Here is a 19456-nt window from a genome sequence, read left to right on the forward strand (position 1 = left end):
AATTCACGGATCTAACCCTTTTGTGTCACGCCTGTCTCCATGGCGTGGCACCTCATTGTGTGGCGTCGTTGGCTGGGGCGTGGCACAATGGTGTGCCACGCCTTGGGTTGGGGCGCGGCAAAAAAACAAGTGCAGCGCCATGGTCTAGGGCGTGGCATCCCATTGTGTGGCGCCGTAGGCTGGGGCGTGGCACCCACGCCCCAGCCTACGGCGTGACACTGAGGGGTTAGATTCGTGAATTTGTTTTGATGATAGTTCATTTTTCAAAATCCTTTTAACTTTAGGTTAGTTTTGTGCAAATTGCCCCAATGTATCACCATGCCTCTTGTAATCTCCTCGAGGCCACACGGAGAGCGAAACCCTAACCCACCTGCCGCTGCCCCCAACCATCCTCCCTCCCCTCCTTGTTGTCATCGGACGTGCTGCCGGTCGAAGACCACGACACCGGTGAAGGGGATGGTGGGGATTCGGCCCTTCAGCCCCTCTGTGCGGCTGCATGGCCACATGGAGGGAGGTTACTGCGCGGGGCTCGCCAGTGCTGAAGTCGTCGCTCGACGGCTTCCTCCTGACCCTACCCTTCTCCCCAGGCCTGCGGCTTCAGTGGCCGTCCTCTCCCTCGCGGGGACGGGTGGATCTAGATGATGAGGCTGGGGCGACCGCTGGTGCGGGAGATGCTGCTGGTGGAGGCCTCAGTGGGGGTGGCGGCTCCAAGTGGTGGTTTCGGCGCTGTCTCTCTGAGCGGCGGCCGTGTGTGGCTTGCGTTCCTGGCCGTGAGGGCAGTGGGCGGTGTGGCCTTGGATGTTGGGTGATGCCAAGTATAGGGGATCGCAACAGTCTTCGAGGGAAGTAAAACCCAAATTTATTGATTCGACATAAGGGGAGGTAAAGAATACTTATAAGTCTTAACAGCGGAGTTGTCAATTCAGCTACACCTGAAAAAGCACTAGTAATAGGGGTGACGTGAAAGCAGCAGTAATATGAGAGCAATGGCAATAGTAACACGACAGTAATAGCACATAGGAGATGGCACCAGAAAGTATTCCAGCGAATAGTTGACTATAAAGCAATGATGATGACAGAAGGACCGGGGTTCCCAGCTATCTACACTAGTGGTAACTCTCCAAATAACATGTGTTGGGTGAACAAATTACGGTTGGGCAATTGATAACTGTGAGGGCATGACAATGCATGCTATGATAAGATAAATGTTACTGTAGTATTTAATTGGACATTACAACATAATATATAGACCGTAATCCAACTGCGTCTATGACTAATAATCTACCTTCGGGTTATCATCCGAACCCCTTCCAGTATTAAGTTGCAAGCAACAGATTATCGCATTAAGCAATGTGTGTAAAGTAAACAATAGAATTACCCTCTGATAAAATATTGTTGTTTTCTCCTAGTAGCAACAACACATCTACAATTTTAGAAGTTAAAGTCACTCTTCCAGAAAACTAGAGATATGAACCCGCTATCGAGCATAAATACCCCCTCTTGGAGATACATGCAACTACTTGATCAAGGTAACTACAAGTACCGGAGAGCATGCAAGATCTTAAATAACAGTAGTAATGTAGTATGATAATATGATGAACAATATGATCACAATTCCACAATTTATCAGATCCCAACAAACACAACACCGATTACATCATATGGATCTTAATCATGTAAGGCAGCTCATGAGATTATTGTATTGAAGTACATGGGAGAGAGAGTACCAACTAGCTACAGCCGAGAACCCGTAGTCCAGGGGGACTACTCACAAACCATCATTTAGTTGAAGTGGAGGCAGTGGAGTCGATGGAGATGGCTCCGGGGGTCAATCCCTCTCCCGGCAGGGTGCCGGAATAGGAACTTCTGACCCCCGAAACTCGTCTGGACGAAAGCAGCGGCGACGGAACTTTTCTTGGACGTAGGCTTGTATTTTCAGGGTTTTCTCGTCGAAGGCTTTATATAGGCGGAAGGGCGAGGTCGGTGGGCGCCAGGTGGCCCCAGACCACCCCTAGGCGCGGGCCAGGGCCAGGTCGCGCCTATGCATGGTATGGCCGGCTCCTGGGCCCCCTCCGTCTCTCCTCTGGACTCTGTCTTCCTTTCGGTAAAATAGTAACTTGGGATTTTGTTTCGTCCTATTCCAAGAATATTTCCTGTACGACTTTTCCGAAATACAAAACAACAGAAAACAGGAAATTGACACTGTGGCATCTTGTTAATAGGTTAGTTCCGGAAAATGCATAAAAGTGCCATGAAGTGTAGATAAAACATGTAGAAATTGGTGCAAAACAAGCATGAAGCATCAAAAATTATAGATACGTTTGCGACGTATCATTGGGCGGCGGCACTAGGCGATCTGGTTGTCGTTGCTCTAGTGGTGGGCGAAGTTGTTGACACTGCTCTAGGGGTGGAATTGCTCTGTGATGCTTGATTGTTGTTTGTCATGGTCGTGCTGGCGACGCGGTGTGGTGGTTTGTAGCATAGCACCTATCTCTCGTCGTCGCCTCGTCATGCTCTTGGCGGGGATGTTGTGCTTTGTTGCGGACAATGAACATTCGTTCACTCAGATCTAAGGTTTGTTGGGGCTCTCTTCGATCTGGACTGAGGCGGTATAGACAGGCCATCATGCGATCTTGGAGTTGTGGCTAGCTCTCTTGATCAGTGTGGTTGGTGTCGGCGATGAGCTCAATGTAGGTGCTCCTAGGCTTAGGTCGTCTCCTTGGGCCGGCAACACTTGAGGAGGTGTTGTCGGTGGTGTTTGGTTTTGTTTCCTCTCTATGGTGGCGATGGACGACTACTAGTACTGGACGGGAGTTTAGCGAAAGTTGTGCACGGGCAAGGCCGGTGCTGGTGACGATGATGTCTTCGACGCCGTATACCTTCTTGGAAGCGCCACCAAAATGTCTCTCCTTTAGTGTAGCTGGATCACTCCTCCTTGCAAAACTTGTGTGCTTCTCCGGTCGGGGCAAAGTCTTCCTTCACCGACTCTAGGCTCACCCTCTCACCCTCTGTGAGCTTGTCGTCGCCATTGTCACCCTGGATGCTCATACACGGTGCTTCTCCCAGTTTGGGCGGCTACCTAGAAACCTAGGGGTGGTTGTCTAGCTACGCGTCATGCCACGGGTGACGCTGGTGATATATCTTCTTCTTGTCGTGGGCTCGATGTGTTGTTGGACAAGTGTCAAGGTTGCGTCTTTTGGGGTTGTGGTTGGGCTAGGGCGAAAACTCGATAAGGCCTTGGCCAGTGCAGGAGACAACGACGTCCTTGGGCACCATTCCCCTCATTGGAGGCATCGCGTTCAACCCGTCCTCCTTCAAAATCTCGAGTCATGAAGTGAACCAATCTCCTTCGATCATGGGTGTGCTTTGTTTCTGCATGGGAGGTATGTTGGTTTGGTTAGTTTCAGCGCCGCGTCCTTTTAGCAGAAGTCTTCGGCTCCATCGATGGGATCAACCTTTCTGCCTAGTGTTTAGTCTTAGTTAGTATAGCTTGCTTCCCTTTATCTGTTGTTATCCTCTTTTGATGTAATCGTCAGGTGGTAACCACATCAGATTATTGTAAATATCGTTGCACTCAGTGGTGGAGCTGCACTTTGATTGTGTGGTCAATTGACAACACAAAAGATGGTGTGCAGAGAAATTCTAGCTATGGATACACCAAAATTAACCCCATAAATTCTACTTTTTTACATCACTGCAAAAAAAAACTTTGACAACACTACTCGGTAGTCCCAGCTCAGCCACTGGTTGCACACTGGTGTCCGTTCTATGCTTTATTAATGTAAAACTGGGCTCGCGTTATGTTAAAAAGGAAGGTACAACAATTGATGCGCCAGGAGTTTGTGAGTGCACTTCGCTCAATGTGGCCTGTGGGGATGAGCCTCGCCACAAGGGACACATGCAAGCCTAGATCTATCTAGTGCTGCATTGTTTTTTTTTTGACGGTTTAGTGCTGCATTGTTTATCCCTCCAATGAATAAAAAGATATAAACTCGATGTCTTTTGCTCCTAAAATTCCTAATCTATTTGGTTGACCTCACCACCACATGGTCTTATCGTCACACTGTGCATGTGGAATTTGCAGGCTCTGATCGATTCATTCACAGAATTAGTATACGTTTGAAGCTTAGAGATTCATATGCAGCTAGCTGCAGGAATGCATGTTCAGTCAACTCATCCTGCACACTGCTTAACGGTCGGCACAAACTGTCAGATCGGCACTTACAATCGCAGATTCCTCATCCCATCCCATCCATCATTAGTTTACGATGATCAACGTCCGTAAAACCAGATCGCGTGTGTCCATGCTCCTCCCGGTTGCACGTGATCTGGACCACCGGTTGGCTGGCTCCGAGTGTGGCTTGCAATCTACGGCGTCAGCAAAAGCGGTCCATAACAATGGTGGTGTTTGGCGTAGACGGCCGCCTTTTCGGCATATGATTTGTAGTGTTGTAGGTAGCCCCACGCACTGGACAATGGAAATGGTATTGGTAGATGCTTGATTTGATGGTATGATGACCAGTACACGGTTACACCGACGTAACTTTCAGGTTCCCAATCAATGATGCAAAATGTGTCTCACAAACTTATACATGTTAGATTATTAGAAAATTTCCGAGTGGGTTTAATTATCGAAAGCAACGTCACAGATGCACTAACATATTTAACTTAACATACTTAACCATATACATTGGATTAAACACATGCAACAAATAGGAATATTGAACAAGTAGTAGCGTAAGATTTGAGATGAGAAGCACGTGCATCGCCACCGGAAAAGCCGCTCCATCAGCACCATCACCATAACCATTATTGATGTTGTTTGTGGTGTTGTTGGAGACGCCGAATATATCGATGAAGAGGCAGGACGGCGAGGAAGAAGACGAGCAGTAGCGAGCAGTCGCGCTGAGACGCTGGTCGGGATGAGAAAGACTAGAGGACGACGCAGCAAAAGAAACTAGACGGACATGAGAGAGGCAGAAGCGAGCGGAGAACATGAAGCCAAGGACATGCGACGAGCATGCACAACATGGAGAGAGACAAAGGCGAGTGAAGAACCGGTATTGAACTTGAACTTGGGTCACCAAACTCAACAAGTGTGAGCTAGGCGTACGGTGAAGGAGTGTTGCCCTAGAACTCCTTTTTTCACTCACTTGCAAAAACTGAAACATCAACTTTATAAACCAGTCAGACTTCCTCTCAACTAGCAACAATATATTCACTATTAGCATCGATCTAGTGACTTCGGAGGAAGCCGTGTTGTTCAAATGGCATTTTCACCATAACTCCAAGGAAAATGGCCCGTTCGTTCCTGCTTGTACAGCAAACAATCAATCCTCTATTCTTAAGAAATAAAAAAGACTTTCGTAGATAATTGTTGTCTATCTGAATTGGAATAAGTAGCTACAATAAAAGGCAGAATACGTGACTTAACCCCTGAAGAGTACAGCTAAACATGGTAACACTTTACAACGCATGCTTGACACTACTGTTGCTAGTATCATGTTACAAGTGTGCACTCCCCTCTGCATGTGATACTTCAAAAGTAAAGGCCGGCAAAAAAACATATAGCATTATGCAGTAAAATCTTCAATATTCTTGGTTACAAAATTTCGGATCTTGTCACCACATTTCACCGACAAAATACGCTTTTGGAAACGAACAGAGAAAAAGGCAAACCGGCTCAGAAAAACCGCATCAAGGAAACAGCTGTAGTTCCTTTGTCCGTTACTGCACTTATTAGTTCTCAAACTCCTCACATGCAGGAACACCCCTGCAGTGTCTGCATTTCACGACCTACTCCCCCCTCGTCTTCCTCCTCCAACCTCTCGCCTTATCTCACCTCGCTCTCTTTCCCTACCAACTGCTGCATTCGACTGAGATCCGTATATAACCAATCAACTACCGCTGCCCATCCCTCTTCTTCTCTCTAGAGCCGAGGGTTGCTGCGCGGGGAGGGGGGTTGGTGGTTGCGTCGCCAAGAGGCGGCCGGCATTGGAGTTGGAATTCTTGGTACTTTCATTGGGACAGGACCAAGAATCAAGGACCAAGGAGACAACAAGAGGACGGCCGGTGCAGTGAGAGGGCGCTGCAGAGGTGCCTCCTTTGACCTTTGCTTCTGAACAGCCGCTTCTTCTTTCTCCTTCTCGGGGAGAGAGGAGATGGGCGAGACGACGGTCATGGCCGGGTGCGGGCTGGACAAGGCGGCGCGGTGCAGCGTCAGCTTCGACACGCCGTGTGGCTCGCTGCTGCGCGAGCTCGAGGTACGCTTCTCTTCTCTGCGACAACGAAAATGATGTCTGCCCTCTGCCGGTCCGGTCTTTGTTCGAGGCATCCTTGATTTGCTTGTTCCTTTGCAGTAATACTTTTTGCTTCGAGATTTGGGAAGAGAGCAAACGTTTGGAATATTGATTTGCTTGCTCGCTTCATTTTTGTTTTCTTGTTCGCTCCTTTCAGTAAATCTTTTCTTATGTGAAAATCACGCTGATGGTTTCTGAGAGCAGTTGCAGAATTTGAGCTGTCTGGATTTGGTGTCTTGAATTTGCCTGCAATCATTCAGAGACCAGAGCAATATTCTTCCAGAATATTCTCTTGTTGTTGTTTTCTTCGGTTCCAAGCTTCTTGTATTCTCTTCCAAAAAAGAACTCTATTAACTTCCAACTTTTGGTCGAAACTTTGGATTTACCGTCAGGCTTCTTTCTTGGTTTGTATCACTGTATCTTTCTTAAGAAGTCAAAGGGGCAGAGATCTACTTTTCCTTCTTACTTCAACGGCTGGAGTTGAAAGGGGCTTAAAAGTAGTACTGCTTAAATAGTTAAATCCCAATTTGTGTGGTACCGTTCTGATTATGCCACAGTCTAAAGTAGCACTAGGAATCAGAATAATGTTATCCTTGTTTAATCTTGTATTTTTATTACTCATCATTATTGTGAGCATAACAGCATTGTGTGCGCTTAAATTGGAAATCATTGTCGGGAGGTTATTGCTTGCTGATTATGGTTGAACTCTTATCTGGATGTATCACCTAGTAGGGATAATTGTGCTAAGAATCAATAAAATGCTTCTGTTTCCAAGTTTTGTTAATTCTCAATTGACTCAGAATTAATTTAGAGCTCATTCAACTCCAGAACCGTCGGATTTGTATCAAGATTTGCGTGCCCTATGAATTGCAATGGGGGTTGCAACTAAGATTTTTCAATTGCCAGTCCGGTTGCAACTGAGATTTTTCTAGTTGCAAGTCGGGTTGCAACTTGAGATTTTTAATTTGCAAGTGAATTTTAACTGAATAATGTTTCATGCAGTACAATAAACATTCACACAATAAAAACTTATTCATATAGTACAAAATCATGGAGATGACGTCACTTGACTATTAAGCTAATTCTCAGTCGACACCCAAAAAAATAAAGTTTGCTGATCATGCAACTCTCTGATGTCCCAAAAGAACAGAAAAATTTCGGGTGTTCTTTTAGAAGATATGAAGAAATAGAATAAGGAACAAATTACTTTTCCAATATCAATGCCCATTTCGATAGTCATTTATATTTCGTGTGATCTGACTGTGGCTTATGCTATTATTTTATTTGGTGTGCTGCGGGCCTGGTGGGTTGGGGGTCAAGCAATCAGCTTGCTTGTTCAACAAAAGTCCTGTCAGTGCCAGTAGGGTCCTTTTGTTGCTTGTGTGTTCCATTTTATGAACTAAGAAGTAGGTACAGCATCACATAAATGAAAGTAGTTCGTTTTGAATTTAAAGGTCCTGAAGTTATTTCATTATCGCAAAAGTTATTAGGTACTTGATGATGTTTATTCTCTTGTAAATATTAAGAGCTTATATTCTGTTTTTATGTTTTCTCTGTCCCTCTTGTTTGATTATTTGACACGTGAATTTTATTTTAGCAAATATGGACAGAGATTGGGGAGCGTGAGCAAGATAAGGATCGCATGTTCCAAGAACTCGAAGTGGAGTGCATGCGTGTGTATCGTCGTAAGGTTGACAGTGCCAATGCTGATAGATCCCAGCTCCGTCAGTCATTGATGGCCAAAGAAGCTGAGCTTAAAGCTCTAGTGGCTTCAATAGGTGAAAATACCCCGCAATTTAAGGTATATATCTTATGTCATCATCTCTAATTTCGCCTTTTGTTCAAGGCGTTGAACGTATGGTCTTACGTATGTGTCATGCTTTCTAAGTTTTGGTTTGTCTAAAAGGCGTAGAAGTAGTTTAATGCGAAAAACAAGTAATAAAATTATTGTTGATGTCATGCAGCACCTTGTGCAGAATATTACTGTATCCTGCGGTTTAGCTGTCTTTTTTCAGTTAATGATGATAGGACTTTGACATGCACAGCTAAGTCATCCTGTTGATTCATAGTTATGTTGGATGGTGATGGGTAATATTAGAATAAAACAAAAGGAAGTACATAAATTGGCTCGAGAGATCCAATACTTGCCAACTAGATTCTGTATTTATGTATAATGGTTAACCATCCATTTGATAGATCAATTTATTGGACATGATGATTTATTATTATTAAGGCTACCTGGATTGCGCATCTAGAATTTTCACCTAGTGATAGTACAACGGGCTACCAAGGGAAATTCCTTCCGATCATGCCTTTTTTTCTCAAAGAAAGCTGTGCGGTCTTCTGCCCTAGAAACCACAGCTGCAACATGCATCAGCAAGTACCTACATAAAGAGATTTCTTTTGGAATGTCAATGATACATTACTGAAGTACACCAAAAAGTGGTGAATTACTAGGATGTTCTGTATCATAGATACTCTCTGTTTTGAGAATCATGAAGATTCATGTTTAACAGTACTAGAGTTACAGCTGACATCCTTGTACAGTATAAATAAAGTTGTATGTTCCTTTGTTTAGTAATATGAATGCCCATTTATAGGTGGATGAAGAACATACATCGTTGAAAGAACAGCTTGCCACAGTGACGCCTCTCTTGGAAGATCTTAGGGCCATGAAAGAAGAAAGAATCAAACAATTCTCAAAGGTGCAATCCCATATCGAGAAGATAAATGCACAAATATCTGATTACAATTGTCAACAAGATGATGGTTCGTTCAAGTTTAACAATGATCATGACTTGTCAACCAGAAGGCTTGCTGATCTTCAAATGCAGCTACGGAATTTACAAAAAGACAAGGTAATAATGACCTTGACTTAAATGTTTATATGCATGGTTCACTTCTATCCAACCTTCAGAATCAGATAGATATGAGTTGAGCCATCAAAATCGTTCAATTCATGTAAAAAATATGCTCAGTTGTTTCTTATCAAAATGTGACCTACAACTTCTCACGCAAGGTATTTCTAAGCAATAAGCATTCAGGTGTTCTAATTATTATACATTTACGTTGACCAAAGGGGGAGGATTCCCTCCCTTGGCTATACGTTGTTAGATTGATGATGAGACCTCTCCAGCAGCGGATTTATACGCGCTAGATAACACCCCATTTAATTCCCGGGTAGGCTGGCTGCGCACTCGCAGGCCTTGCCACTGAGCTAGCACTCAGTTCTCATTATTATACATTTATCTACTGCTTTAGCCAGAAACATTGACTAGCTATATAATTACACACTTGAAAGAACAACTCATGCTATTTTTGCTAAATCCCTTTCTTTATTATGCTATTTTTGCTACCAGCTAGCTATATAATTATAGAGTGCTATTCTGGCTAAATCCCTTTCTTGACTATGCCATGTTAATAAAAGCAAATTTCGCTCCCTTTTTGTTCAGTCTGATCGCCTTCAGAAAGTATATGTTTATGTGGATGAAGTGCAATGCCTATGTGCCGTGCTTGGGATGGATTTTGCAAAGACAGTAAAAGATGTGCATCCAAGTTTGCATGGAACCAACTCAGAAAATGCAACGAATATCAGTGATAGTACTCTTGAAGGTCTTACTCAGACTATCCTGAAGTTCAAAGCGGAAAAAAGGACCAGAGTCTCGAAGGTGATTCCTCTTAGCGAAAATATGGCAGTGATTCATTTTTTGTTTGTTCGTAGCCTCTCTAACTACATGTTAGCTGTGTTGATGTATTCAGTTGCAAGAAATTGTGGGAAAACTCCACAAGTTATGGAATCTGATGGAGTCGACAGAACAAGACAGGAGACACTTTGCCCAAGTAGCCGCTGTTCTTGGATCTTCTGAAGAAGAGATCACTTCTCCCAGCGTCCTGTCATTGGAGACAATTCAGGAGGTTTGGCAACCTTTTATCGAGTTGTCCGCATTTATGTAAGCTATGATTCAGAACTTATTAGTATTGTTATCTGGTTCTTTAGGCAGAAGAGGAAGTCGAAAGACTAACTAAACAAAAGGCGAGTAGAATGAAGGAGCTTGTTCTTAAGAGAAGGTTGGAACTAGAAAATATCTGCAAAAAAGCACATATGGAGCCTGATCCGAGCACAGCACCAGAGAAGATTGTCGCTCTAATTGATTCTGGTATTGATCCTATTGCTATCTTTTTCTTCTGAATATAATTGAAAAATGCTCCTTCGAATATCTTGAACGATCCAAGAATTTACCACTTACAGGTCTAGTGGATCCTTGCGAACTTCTTTCCAGCATTGAAGCACAAATTGCGAAAGCAAATGAGGAATCCTTAACAAGGAAAGATATCATGGAGAGAGTAGACAAATGGCTATCAGCTTGTGATGAAGAAACTTGGCTTGAGGAATATAATCAAGTATGCTCTTATTCATGAAAATATGTTATTTTGTAGGGTCCTTCAGTTGAATACGGTTCCTACCTTTTCCCTCTATTTTGGCATGTTGATGTTAAATATTCAGATATAGTTTGGCTGAAATTATACAGTGCACAACTCGGCTATGATATGGTTAATGTCCTCCTTAATGTTTGCATATGTCCTGCTGCAGGATAGTAGCAGGTACAGTGCTGGCAGGGGTGCCCATTTGAATCTCAAGCGTGCAGAGAAAGCAAGGGTACTCGTTCAAAAGATTCCAAGTGAGTCTTTGTTTCTTCAGTTGGACACTGTAGTGACTTCCATATAATTGTTTCAAAATATATGTAGTGACTTCATGATTCATAAGCACTGTCTAGTATACTTCATAAAAAGATTGACCTTGGGTCTAGCTCATTTGGTTTGTAATATAATCAGAAGCTACATCTATTATGCAGCCATGGTTGACAACTTGATAGACAAGACATTTGTCTGGGAGGATGAAAGCAATTCGCCATTTCTGTATGACGGGGTAAGTCACTGAGCTAGCTCACCATAATCATCTAAAAGCAAGATCTGTTCTATAATGTTAGATGTGTCTAAATTGCATGTGAAGGTACGTCTGGTTGCCATTTTGGAAGAGCAAAAGCTCAGAAGAGTACAGAAGGAGGAAGATAAGAGACGATACCGGGTATGAATTCTGCATCATGTACTCCTACTAGCGCTACAATCAAGACAAATGAAATCAGTCTTATTGCTTCATTCTTACAACAGGACCAGAAGAAACTGCATAATCTATTGCTTAAAGAGAAGGAGCTGATCTTTGGGTCGAAGCCTTCTCCAAGGAAAGCAAGCAGCTTTAACAGGAGAGCAAGTGGCCATCATCCTAATGGAAACGGGGCTGGTTTCATGACGCCCATGCCCCGTAGGGTCTCTGCAGGTGGTGCCACTCCTGAGCTATTGACACCACGTTCACACTCTGGCCGGTACAACAATTACTTCAAGGAGAACAGGCGGATGACGGCAGCGCCGCTCAATTTCTCGACAGCTTCGAAGGATGATAGCATGTCTTCCTTTGCCTCCGTTAGCGGCTCGGAACCTGGTTCTCCATTGGTTTTGCACTGAGTATGATATCACCACCATTTTGTTTTTCAGTGATTTCCAGGATTTTCTGCTGATCTTGATTTCTGGATGCAACATTTCTGATCAGGGAGGAAGACTTTCTTGAAGGGAAGGGTGACGATGAAGGCTATAATCAAGATTGGACCATTGTGAGCTGTTGACAGTGCTAATGTGTGACAGGATTTAGATAAGCCTGCCTGTAGTTGTAGATACATGACCTAGCAATTATGGTGATGTTGTAATTCCAGCTGCGAGTTTGATCTGTGTGATTAGGGAACATGAGAAAGATGGAATGTATTTGTTTTGTGCTAACTGTTTTTATTTCTATTTCTAGTTGTATATTATCATTATTTGGAAGTGAAAGAAGAGGGTCGATTTTGTATACTGCAAAAGGGTGTTCCTATTCATTCTGTATTCAGCCTACAAGTTGTTCGTGATGTATTATTGCTTATGAACATTAAACATTGTCGTTCAGTCAGGCTGGCAGCATGACAAGTTCATAATGCACACTTGTATAATTTCCACAAAGCATTCGTATGGATATATTTGTTGCAACCGCCACATGAGTTCATGCTGAACAAGTTGATGATCATCTTACCTGACTCCATATCCCTGAAAGTCTGGCACCCCAGTGGCGCCCCGCAATAACTTGGAGGTTTTCTGATTTTACATGACTAAAGAAACAGGAAAGGTAAAGAAATACATTGGAAGAGTGAAGAAAAGGTTTTGTGATTTTACATGAATAAAGAAACAGGAAAGGTAAAGAAATACATTGGAAGAGTGAAGAAAATGTTCACGTCAACGCGACAGAAAACCTGCCAATCTGCATAACAATTATCTCCATCCAGGATTTTCATTGAAAAAATGTTTATCATCAACTTCTGGACAAAAACCTGAATGGTTCAAGCTCTAAGCATGATTGTACAAAGTATTTTTGTACAGTATACCAGCAAGATAAGCCGTTTTGGTGCAGCACGCCATCTAATCTATCTGGTCGCTATTGTTGTAGCTTCTCTCACTAAGAAGCTGGATTGGCAACTTCGATTCATACTAGCCTCTAGAAAACATGCCAGTTTGTGCACAAACATAGAGAATTGAGATGGCGTAAAGCTCCCTCCTACCCATCGCATATAGCCTGAAAAAAAAGGACAAACGAAATTAATAAACCCGTATAGTCCAGTATACCAAAAAAAAACAGAGAAGGAAAGAAAGAGCAAAGTTATGTGTCAGATTGTGGAAGTCTGATAATTTATGCAGATTTAGCTCACATCCTCCTGTTCACACAAGAAAATAGATGGGCGAAAACAAAAGCACCCTTTTCTACATTTTCTTTGAAGAAGCACCCTTTCTACCTTCGTTATTGAAGCCAAGGCGCATAAGACATGTTCAGTTTGCAGAAAGTGCAAAATTTAGGGTTGCACTGGGATTGGAAAATTAACACTTGACCACACTAAGAATCATATTAACATGGTTATATAAATTAATGAATAGAAATGCCTATGTAACTATGTCGGAAATGCAGCACAAACTAGTTCACAACTCCAGCTAGAAATTTTACAGGCATGATTTGTTCCAATATATGCTGAACCCATAGCAACCAATTGAATATGTAGCCTCAGGGCAGGCAAAAAAATCCACAAAAGGAGAACAAACGGCATAGAGATGCAGCCTAAACCTACAAATTTACTCAGGAACCAGAAATCTAGGAAATTAGCAAATGACCCAGAAGAACGGGAGTGTAAACAATGCATTGAACACTGTTACTAGTACAATCCTAGTATCTTCCAGCAGGACTGTCACTAGTACAATCCTTGGAAGTAAATCCACGAGCAAAAGCTCCTGCACATACTATAACACAATCGAGTGATCAGCGCGATAAGACCTGTAAGACAAATGTTTAATCCGCACCAACTTGATTGAATTTAGGCAGGAGCACAGATTTGCAGGTCACTCAAATATCTTCTACCGGCTAAATCTTATGTGTAGCAACAACAACAACCAAGCCTTTCAGTCCCTAACAAATTGGGTAGGCTAGAGTTGAAACCCATAAAATCTCGAAGCCAACTCATGGTACCGGAACGTGGATAGCTAACTTCCACGCACCCCTGTCCATGGCTAAATCTTTGTCGATATTCTAAACCTTCAGGTCTCTTAACGGACTCCTCCCATGTCAAGTTTGGTCTACCACGACCCCTCTTAACATTCTCAGCACGCTTATCCGTCTGCTATGCACTGGCGTTTCTGGAGGCCTCTGTTGGATATGTCCAAACCATCTGAGACGATGTTGGACCAGCTTCTATTCAATCGGTGCTACCCCAACTCTCTCCCGTATATCGTTATTCCGTACCCGATCCTTTCTTGTGTGGCCACATATCCATCTCAACATGCGCATCTCTGCTACACTTAACTGTTGGATATGCCGTCTCTTCGTTGGCCAACACTCCGCGCCATACAACATCGCAGGTCGGATAGCTGTTCTATAAAACCTGCCTTTTACCTTTTGTGGCACTCTCTTGTCACAGAGCACGCCAGAAGCTTGGCGCCACTTCATCCAACCAACCTTGATTCGGTGGCCCACATCTTCATCGATATCGTCATCCTTTTGCAACATGGACCCCAAATATCGAAAAGTGTCTCACTCCGGTACCACCTGCCCATCAAGGCTAACCTCTCCCTCCTCGTGCCTAGTAGAACTGAAACTGCACCTCATGTATTCAGTTTTAGTTCTACTAAGCCTAAAACCTTTCAATTCTAGAGTTCGCCTCCACAACTCTAACTTTCTATTAACACCCGTTCGGCTATCATCGACTAGCACCACATCATCCGCAAAGAGCATGCACCATGGGATATCTCCTTGTATATCCCTTGTGACCTCATCCATAACCAAATCAAAAAGATAAGGGCTTAAAGCTAACCCTTGGTGTAGCCCTATTCTAATTGGGAAGTCATCAGTGTCGCCATCACTTGTTCGAACACTTGTCACAACATTATCATACATATCCTTGATGAGGGTAATGTACTTTATTGGGACTTTGTGTTTCTCCAAGACCCACCACATGACATTCCGAGGTATCTTATCATAGGCCTTCTCCAAATCAATGAACACCATATGAAGGTCCTTCTTTTGCTCCATGTATCTCTCCATTAGTTGTCGTACCAAGAAGATGGCTTCCATGGTAGACCTCCTAGGCATGAAACCAAATTGGTTATTGGTCACGCTTGTCAACCTTCTTAAGCGGTGCTCAATGACTCTCTCCCATAGCTTCATAGTATGGCTCATCAGCTTGATTCCACGGTAATTAGTACAACTTTGAACATCCCCCTCGTTCTTGAAGATTGGTAATAAAATACTCCGCCTCCATTCTTCGGGCATCTTGTTTGACCGAAAAATGAGGTTGAAAAGCTTAGTTAGCCATACTATCGCTATGTTTCCAAGGCCTCTCCACGCCTCTCTCCACGCCTCGATGGGGATACCATCAGGACCCATCGCCTTGCCTCCTTTCATCCTCCTTAACGCCTCCTTAACCTCAGACTCCTGGATACGTCGCACAAAGCACATGCTGGTATTATCAAAGGAGTCGTCTAGCTCAATGGTAGAGCTCTTAACCTCTCCATTGTAAAGGTTGTCAAAGTACTCCCGCCATCTACGTTTGATCGCCTCATCCTTCACAAGAAGCTAATCCTCTCCGTCCTTGATGCATTTGACTTCGTTGACATCCCTCGTCTTCCTCTCCCTAAACTTGGTCATCTTATATATGTCCCTTTCGCCTTCCTTCGTGTTTAAACGTTGGTAGAGGTCCTCATACGCCCGACCCCTTGCTTCACTCACCGCCCGCTTTGCAGCCTTCTTCGCCACCTTGTACTTCTTCATGTTAGAAGCACTCCTGTCCAGATATAGGCATCTGAAACAGTCCTTCTTCTCCCTAATAACCGTCTGGACCTCATCGTTCCACCACCAGGTATCCTTACCTTCCCTTCTACTTCCCTTAGTCACCCCAAACTCCTCTACAGCGACCTTCCGCAAGCAAGTCTCCATACTCGTCCACATCATGTTTGCATCGCCTCCTTCCTCCCAAGGGCCCTCCTTAATAACCCTCTCCCTGAAAGCTTGGGATGCCTCACCCTTGAGCTTCCACCACATCGTTCTAGCGACTTTGGCGCGCTTACCCCGCTGGACACAGATCCTAAAGCGAAAGTCAGCAACCACCAGCTTATGTTGAGGGACAACACTCTCTCCAGGTATCGCCTTACAATCAATGCAGGCGCGTCTGTCTTCTCTTCTAGAGAGAACAAAATCAATCTGGCTAGAGTGTAAATCACTACTGAACGTCACTAGATGGGATTCTCTCTTTCTAAAGAGGGTGTTAGCTACGACCATGTCATAGGCTAGAGTGAAGCTCAGGACGTCTTCTCCTTCTTGGTTCTTGATGCGATAGCCAAAGCCTCCATGCACCCTTTCAAAACCTGTGTTAGATGTACCCACATGGCCATTGAGGTCTCCTCCTATGAATAGCTTCTCACCAATAGGTACCCTCCTAACCAAGTCCTCCAGGCCTTCCCAGAACTCCCTCTTGGTGCTCTCATTATGGCCTACTTGTGGGGCATACACGCTGATAACATTGAGGACTAAGTCCCCAACAACCAGCTTGACAAGGATCATCCGGTCCCCTTGCCTCTTGACGTCCACAACTCCATCCCTGAGGCTCTTATTGACCAAGATGCCTACTCCATTTTGTTTGAAGTTGTCCCCGTGTACCACAACTTGAAACCGGTATCCTCCACCTCCTTCGCCTTTTGTCCCTTCCATTTGGTCTCTTGGACACATAGGACATCAACACGCCTCCTCACCGCCGTATCAACTAACTCCCGTAACTTACCCATCAGGGACCCTACGTTCCAGCTACCTAAGCGTATCCTCCTAGGCTCGGCTAACTTCCTTACCCTCCGCACTCGTCGAGTCAAATGCAGAGACCCTTGCTCATTTTTCACTACACCGGGGCGTCGGTGCAGCGCGCCACTAAGGATGCGGCGACCCGACCCTTGCTCACTTATCACCGTATCCAGATCAAGATACGGCGCGCCACCAAGGGGGTGACGGCCCGGCCTTTGCCCATTTGACACCACACCCGGGTTCCGATGTGGCGCGTCGCTAAGAGGGTTACGCCCCAACGAGGTTCCTTTGGGTTTCATCTCCATAAGAGTGGCTGGGTTTTTCACGTTGGCTCGCCACGCCTATCACAACCCTCCGCCTAAATCTTGTGTGTAGCTACAGAATTAAAAAAAAAAAATTGATCTAATTGGTTGAACCATTTCGTAACACCTTGGTGCAGATGCCAGGATAGAACATATGTATCCCCTTTTACAAAAAGAAAATCACATAGCTTTGTCTCAAGCTGAAATTGGAGTTATTTCTGGTGGAGCAACACATTTGGCAGATTTGAATTTTCGAATTTGGATTCGTGGATGAAGAGGCTATTGGGATTTCTACACAGTGATATAGGATAGGATTATGCCAATTTTTTCAGATGGTCTCACATGTAAGGAGAAAGAAAAGATGAACAGGCTACTGCCGTTAATTGACATATATATACACAAACCATTTGCATATAAATCTTGCAAAAGGCAAAAAAAAAAATACATCAGATCGCACATGTTGAAGAACACAAAATACAAAATATAAGACAGTTTAATAATCAAATGATTGGGTTCAATGAAGTTTCTTTGAGAGTCCCAAAACCTTGTTGGGCCAGTTTCAGATACATGGGTACAATCTAGTAGACATTGTCTAGAAAATGATCCCCTCTTGGGGATCACGATTTGAGTTGACACTACGGCAAAGTTCTGCTATTTATCGGGAAAAAAAAGTAAAGTTCTCCTAACTCTTAATGAAATGAGAGAGAAGCATTCAAATCGTACAATGGGAGCACCAAGACAGTTTTTTCAGAACCAATTCGCACCCAGCGGAACTTGAGGATACAGAGAACCAATCAATACACTAAGACAGTTTTTCAGAACCAATTCGCACCCAACGGAACTTAAGAATGTAGAGAAGCAATACACTGAGAGAATGAAATACCTAAGCTTTGGTCTCAGAAGTCAAAGCTCTTGAGATATGAGGGATCCTTCTTGGCCCTCTCCTGGAACTTGCGGAACCAGCGGTCCATGATATCCGTGGGCACAATCAGCTTGCCGCCGTCGGCGGCGCAGAAGGACTGCATGAAATTGAAGAGGTTCTCGCCGACGCGGAGCGCGACCCGCTCGGCGCGCTGCTCCTCGGGGGCCGGGGGCAGCGCGGCGGCGTCCTCCACGGCGACGCCGAGCTTGGCGGGCCCGGCGGGGGGCTCCGGCTCGTCCCCGGCCTCCGGGAGCCGGAAGGTGGCGGAGGGGCGCGCGGCGCCCAGCGCGCCGAGGAAGGCGAAGGGGCGGTTGGCGGCCGCCTGGTAGTAGACGGCGACGGCCTTGCCCGGCGGCAGCGCGGCGGCGGCGGGCGGGAGCAGGAAGACGACGGCGGAGCGGGGCGCGGAGGGGAGGGAGAGCGTGGAGAAGTCGAGCAGCCAGGAGGTGGGCGCGACCTGCGCGAAGGCGGTGGCGTCGAGGGGGAAGGTGTGGTCCGGGAAGACGACGCCGAACATGGCGGCGGCCGGCGGGATGGCTGCAGCTTGGTGAGATGCCGCTGAGCTTGTTGTGGCAACGGTCGATCGGGGTGTAGATCGGAGGGAGGTGGAGGCTAGAAGCGGAATTCTTTTGAGATCACCTTCGATTAATTCATCAGTTATGGAAAGGAAAAGATTGTTCTAGAAATCTGTAGAGCGTTCTCGTCACTTCGTTAGCTCGTGGCAGCTAAACTTTTGTTTCATCAACAAGTCGTCGGAGCTTGATGGATGCATGATGTGGACACTGCACTACTGTTTCCACAGGCAAATCGTAGCTTGAAGTCAAGGAATATAAAACTTTTTAAAACATGACGGCTAGAGTTCTATAATACAACATCTCAATTGCAGACCTGCGGTGAGAAACAAATAAGCGCAAGAGAAATGGGTGCCACACACCTCTATACTTCGAAAAGTAAAAAAATTACAATAAAAAAAGTTACTCCATTTTAGCATCAAGTAATATTGGATCGGATGAAGTAAAAAAAATAAACTTTTTTGGAAATCAAAGATGATCAGGTATTGTACTTATAAAAATATTTCTCTAGGAAATTACTTTCATTGTATCATGTGTAAAAAAATACAAACTCAAAACACCCCATGACTAGGTACTATTCACTTTACATTTGTCATAATTTTGTTTTTTTTTACCCTCAATACCATGGGAATCAATTCGTTTCCAAAAAAAAAATCGAGTACAAACTTGATCATTCTTGGTTTGGGAAGATTCAACTTTTTTTTTACTTTTTAAAATTACTACAAATTTGCTTTGCTTGGGGGTGTGTGACGCACGAGAGCCAAAAAGTCCGTTTCCATAAGCTCAACAAGTATATAAATAAAACATGAATGATCCTACTAATAACGCTAGGCTCTCCCGCCAGAAGATATATATGCCCAAAAATGTAGGGATCGCAGAAATCTTTGTTAGCAAGTAGGACGACGCTGAGCGTCCCCCGGGGGATTAGATTTCTAATCCCCCGGGTGGACAGC

The 19456-nt window shown here is 44.5% G+C and overlaps 2 protein-coding genes and 1 pseudogene across 2 annotated transcripts; 1 reads left to right on the forward strand and 2 right to left on the reverse strand.

Annotated features, from left to right (window-relative positions):
- The first annotated feature begins 6175 nt into the window (after window positions 1–6175).
- Window positions 6176–12239, forward strand: LOC124701923 (65-kDa microtubule-associated protein 7-like). Its single transcript, XM_047234023.1, has 12 exons — window positions 6176–6263; window positions 7897–8100; window positions 8900–9157; window positions 9752–9967; window positions 10059–10214; window positions 10297–10456; window positions 10549–10700; window positions 10891–10978; window positions 11153–11226; window positions 11311–11385; window positions 11469–11819; window positions 11905–12239. Exons 1-11 carry the CDS (start codon window positions 6180–6182, stop codon window positions 11817–11819), a joined length of 1818 nt encoding a protein of 605 aa, XP_047089979.1. The 5' UTR covers window positions 6176–6179; the 3' UTR covers window positions 11905–12239.
- A 48-nt stretch (window positions 12240–12287) lies between these two features.
- LOC124695166 lies at window positions 12288–17049 on the reverse strand (annotated as a pseudogene).
- An 848-nt stretch (window positions 17050–17897) lies between these two features.
- LOC124697445 (protein OPI10 homolog) lies at window positions 17898–18448 on the reverse strand. Its single transcript, XM_047230034.1, has one exon. The coding sequence runs from the start codon at window positions 18446–18448 to the stop codon at window positions 17906–17908; it is 543 nt and encodes a 180-aa protein (XP_047085990.1). The 3' UTR covers window positions 17898–17905.
- Between the last annotated feature and the right edge of the window lie 1008 nt (window positions 18449–19456).

Source organism: Lolium rigidum, chromosome 3, assembly GCF_022539505.1.
Source record: "Lolium rigidum isolate FL_2022 chromosome 3, APGP_CSIRO_Lrig_0.1, whole genome shotgun sequence".
Lineage (NCBI taxonomy): Eukaryota > Viridiplantae > Streptophyta > Magnoliopsida > Poales > Poaceae > Lolium > Lolium rigidum.

Bases quoted from the DNA above. Each gene is read 5' to 3' on its own strand.
- LOC124701923 (XM_047234023.1), top strand. From the start codon at position 6,180: ATGGCCGGGTGCGGGCTGGACAAGGCGGCGCGGTGCAGCGTCAGCTTC. The intron at 9,158-9,751 runs GTAATAATGACC...CTTTTTGTTCAG, and splicing joins GGAATTTACAAAAAGACAAG to TCTGATCGCCTTCAGAAAGT. The intron at 10,215-10,296 runs GTTTGGCAACCT...CTGGTTCTTTAG, and splicing joins CATTGGAGACAATTCAGGAG to GCAGAAGAGGAAGTCGAAAG.
- LOC124697445 (XM_047230034.1), bottom strand. From the start codon at position 18,448: ATGTTCGGCGTCGTCTTCCCGGACCACACCTTCCCCCTCGACGCCACC.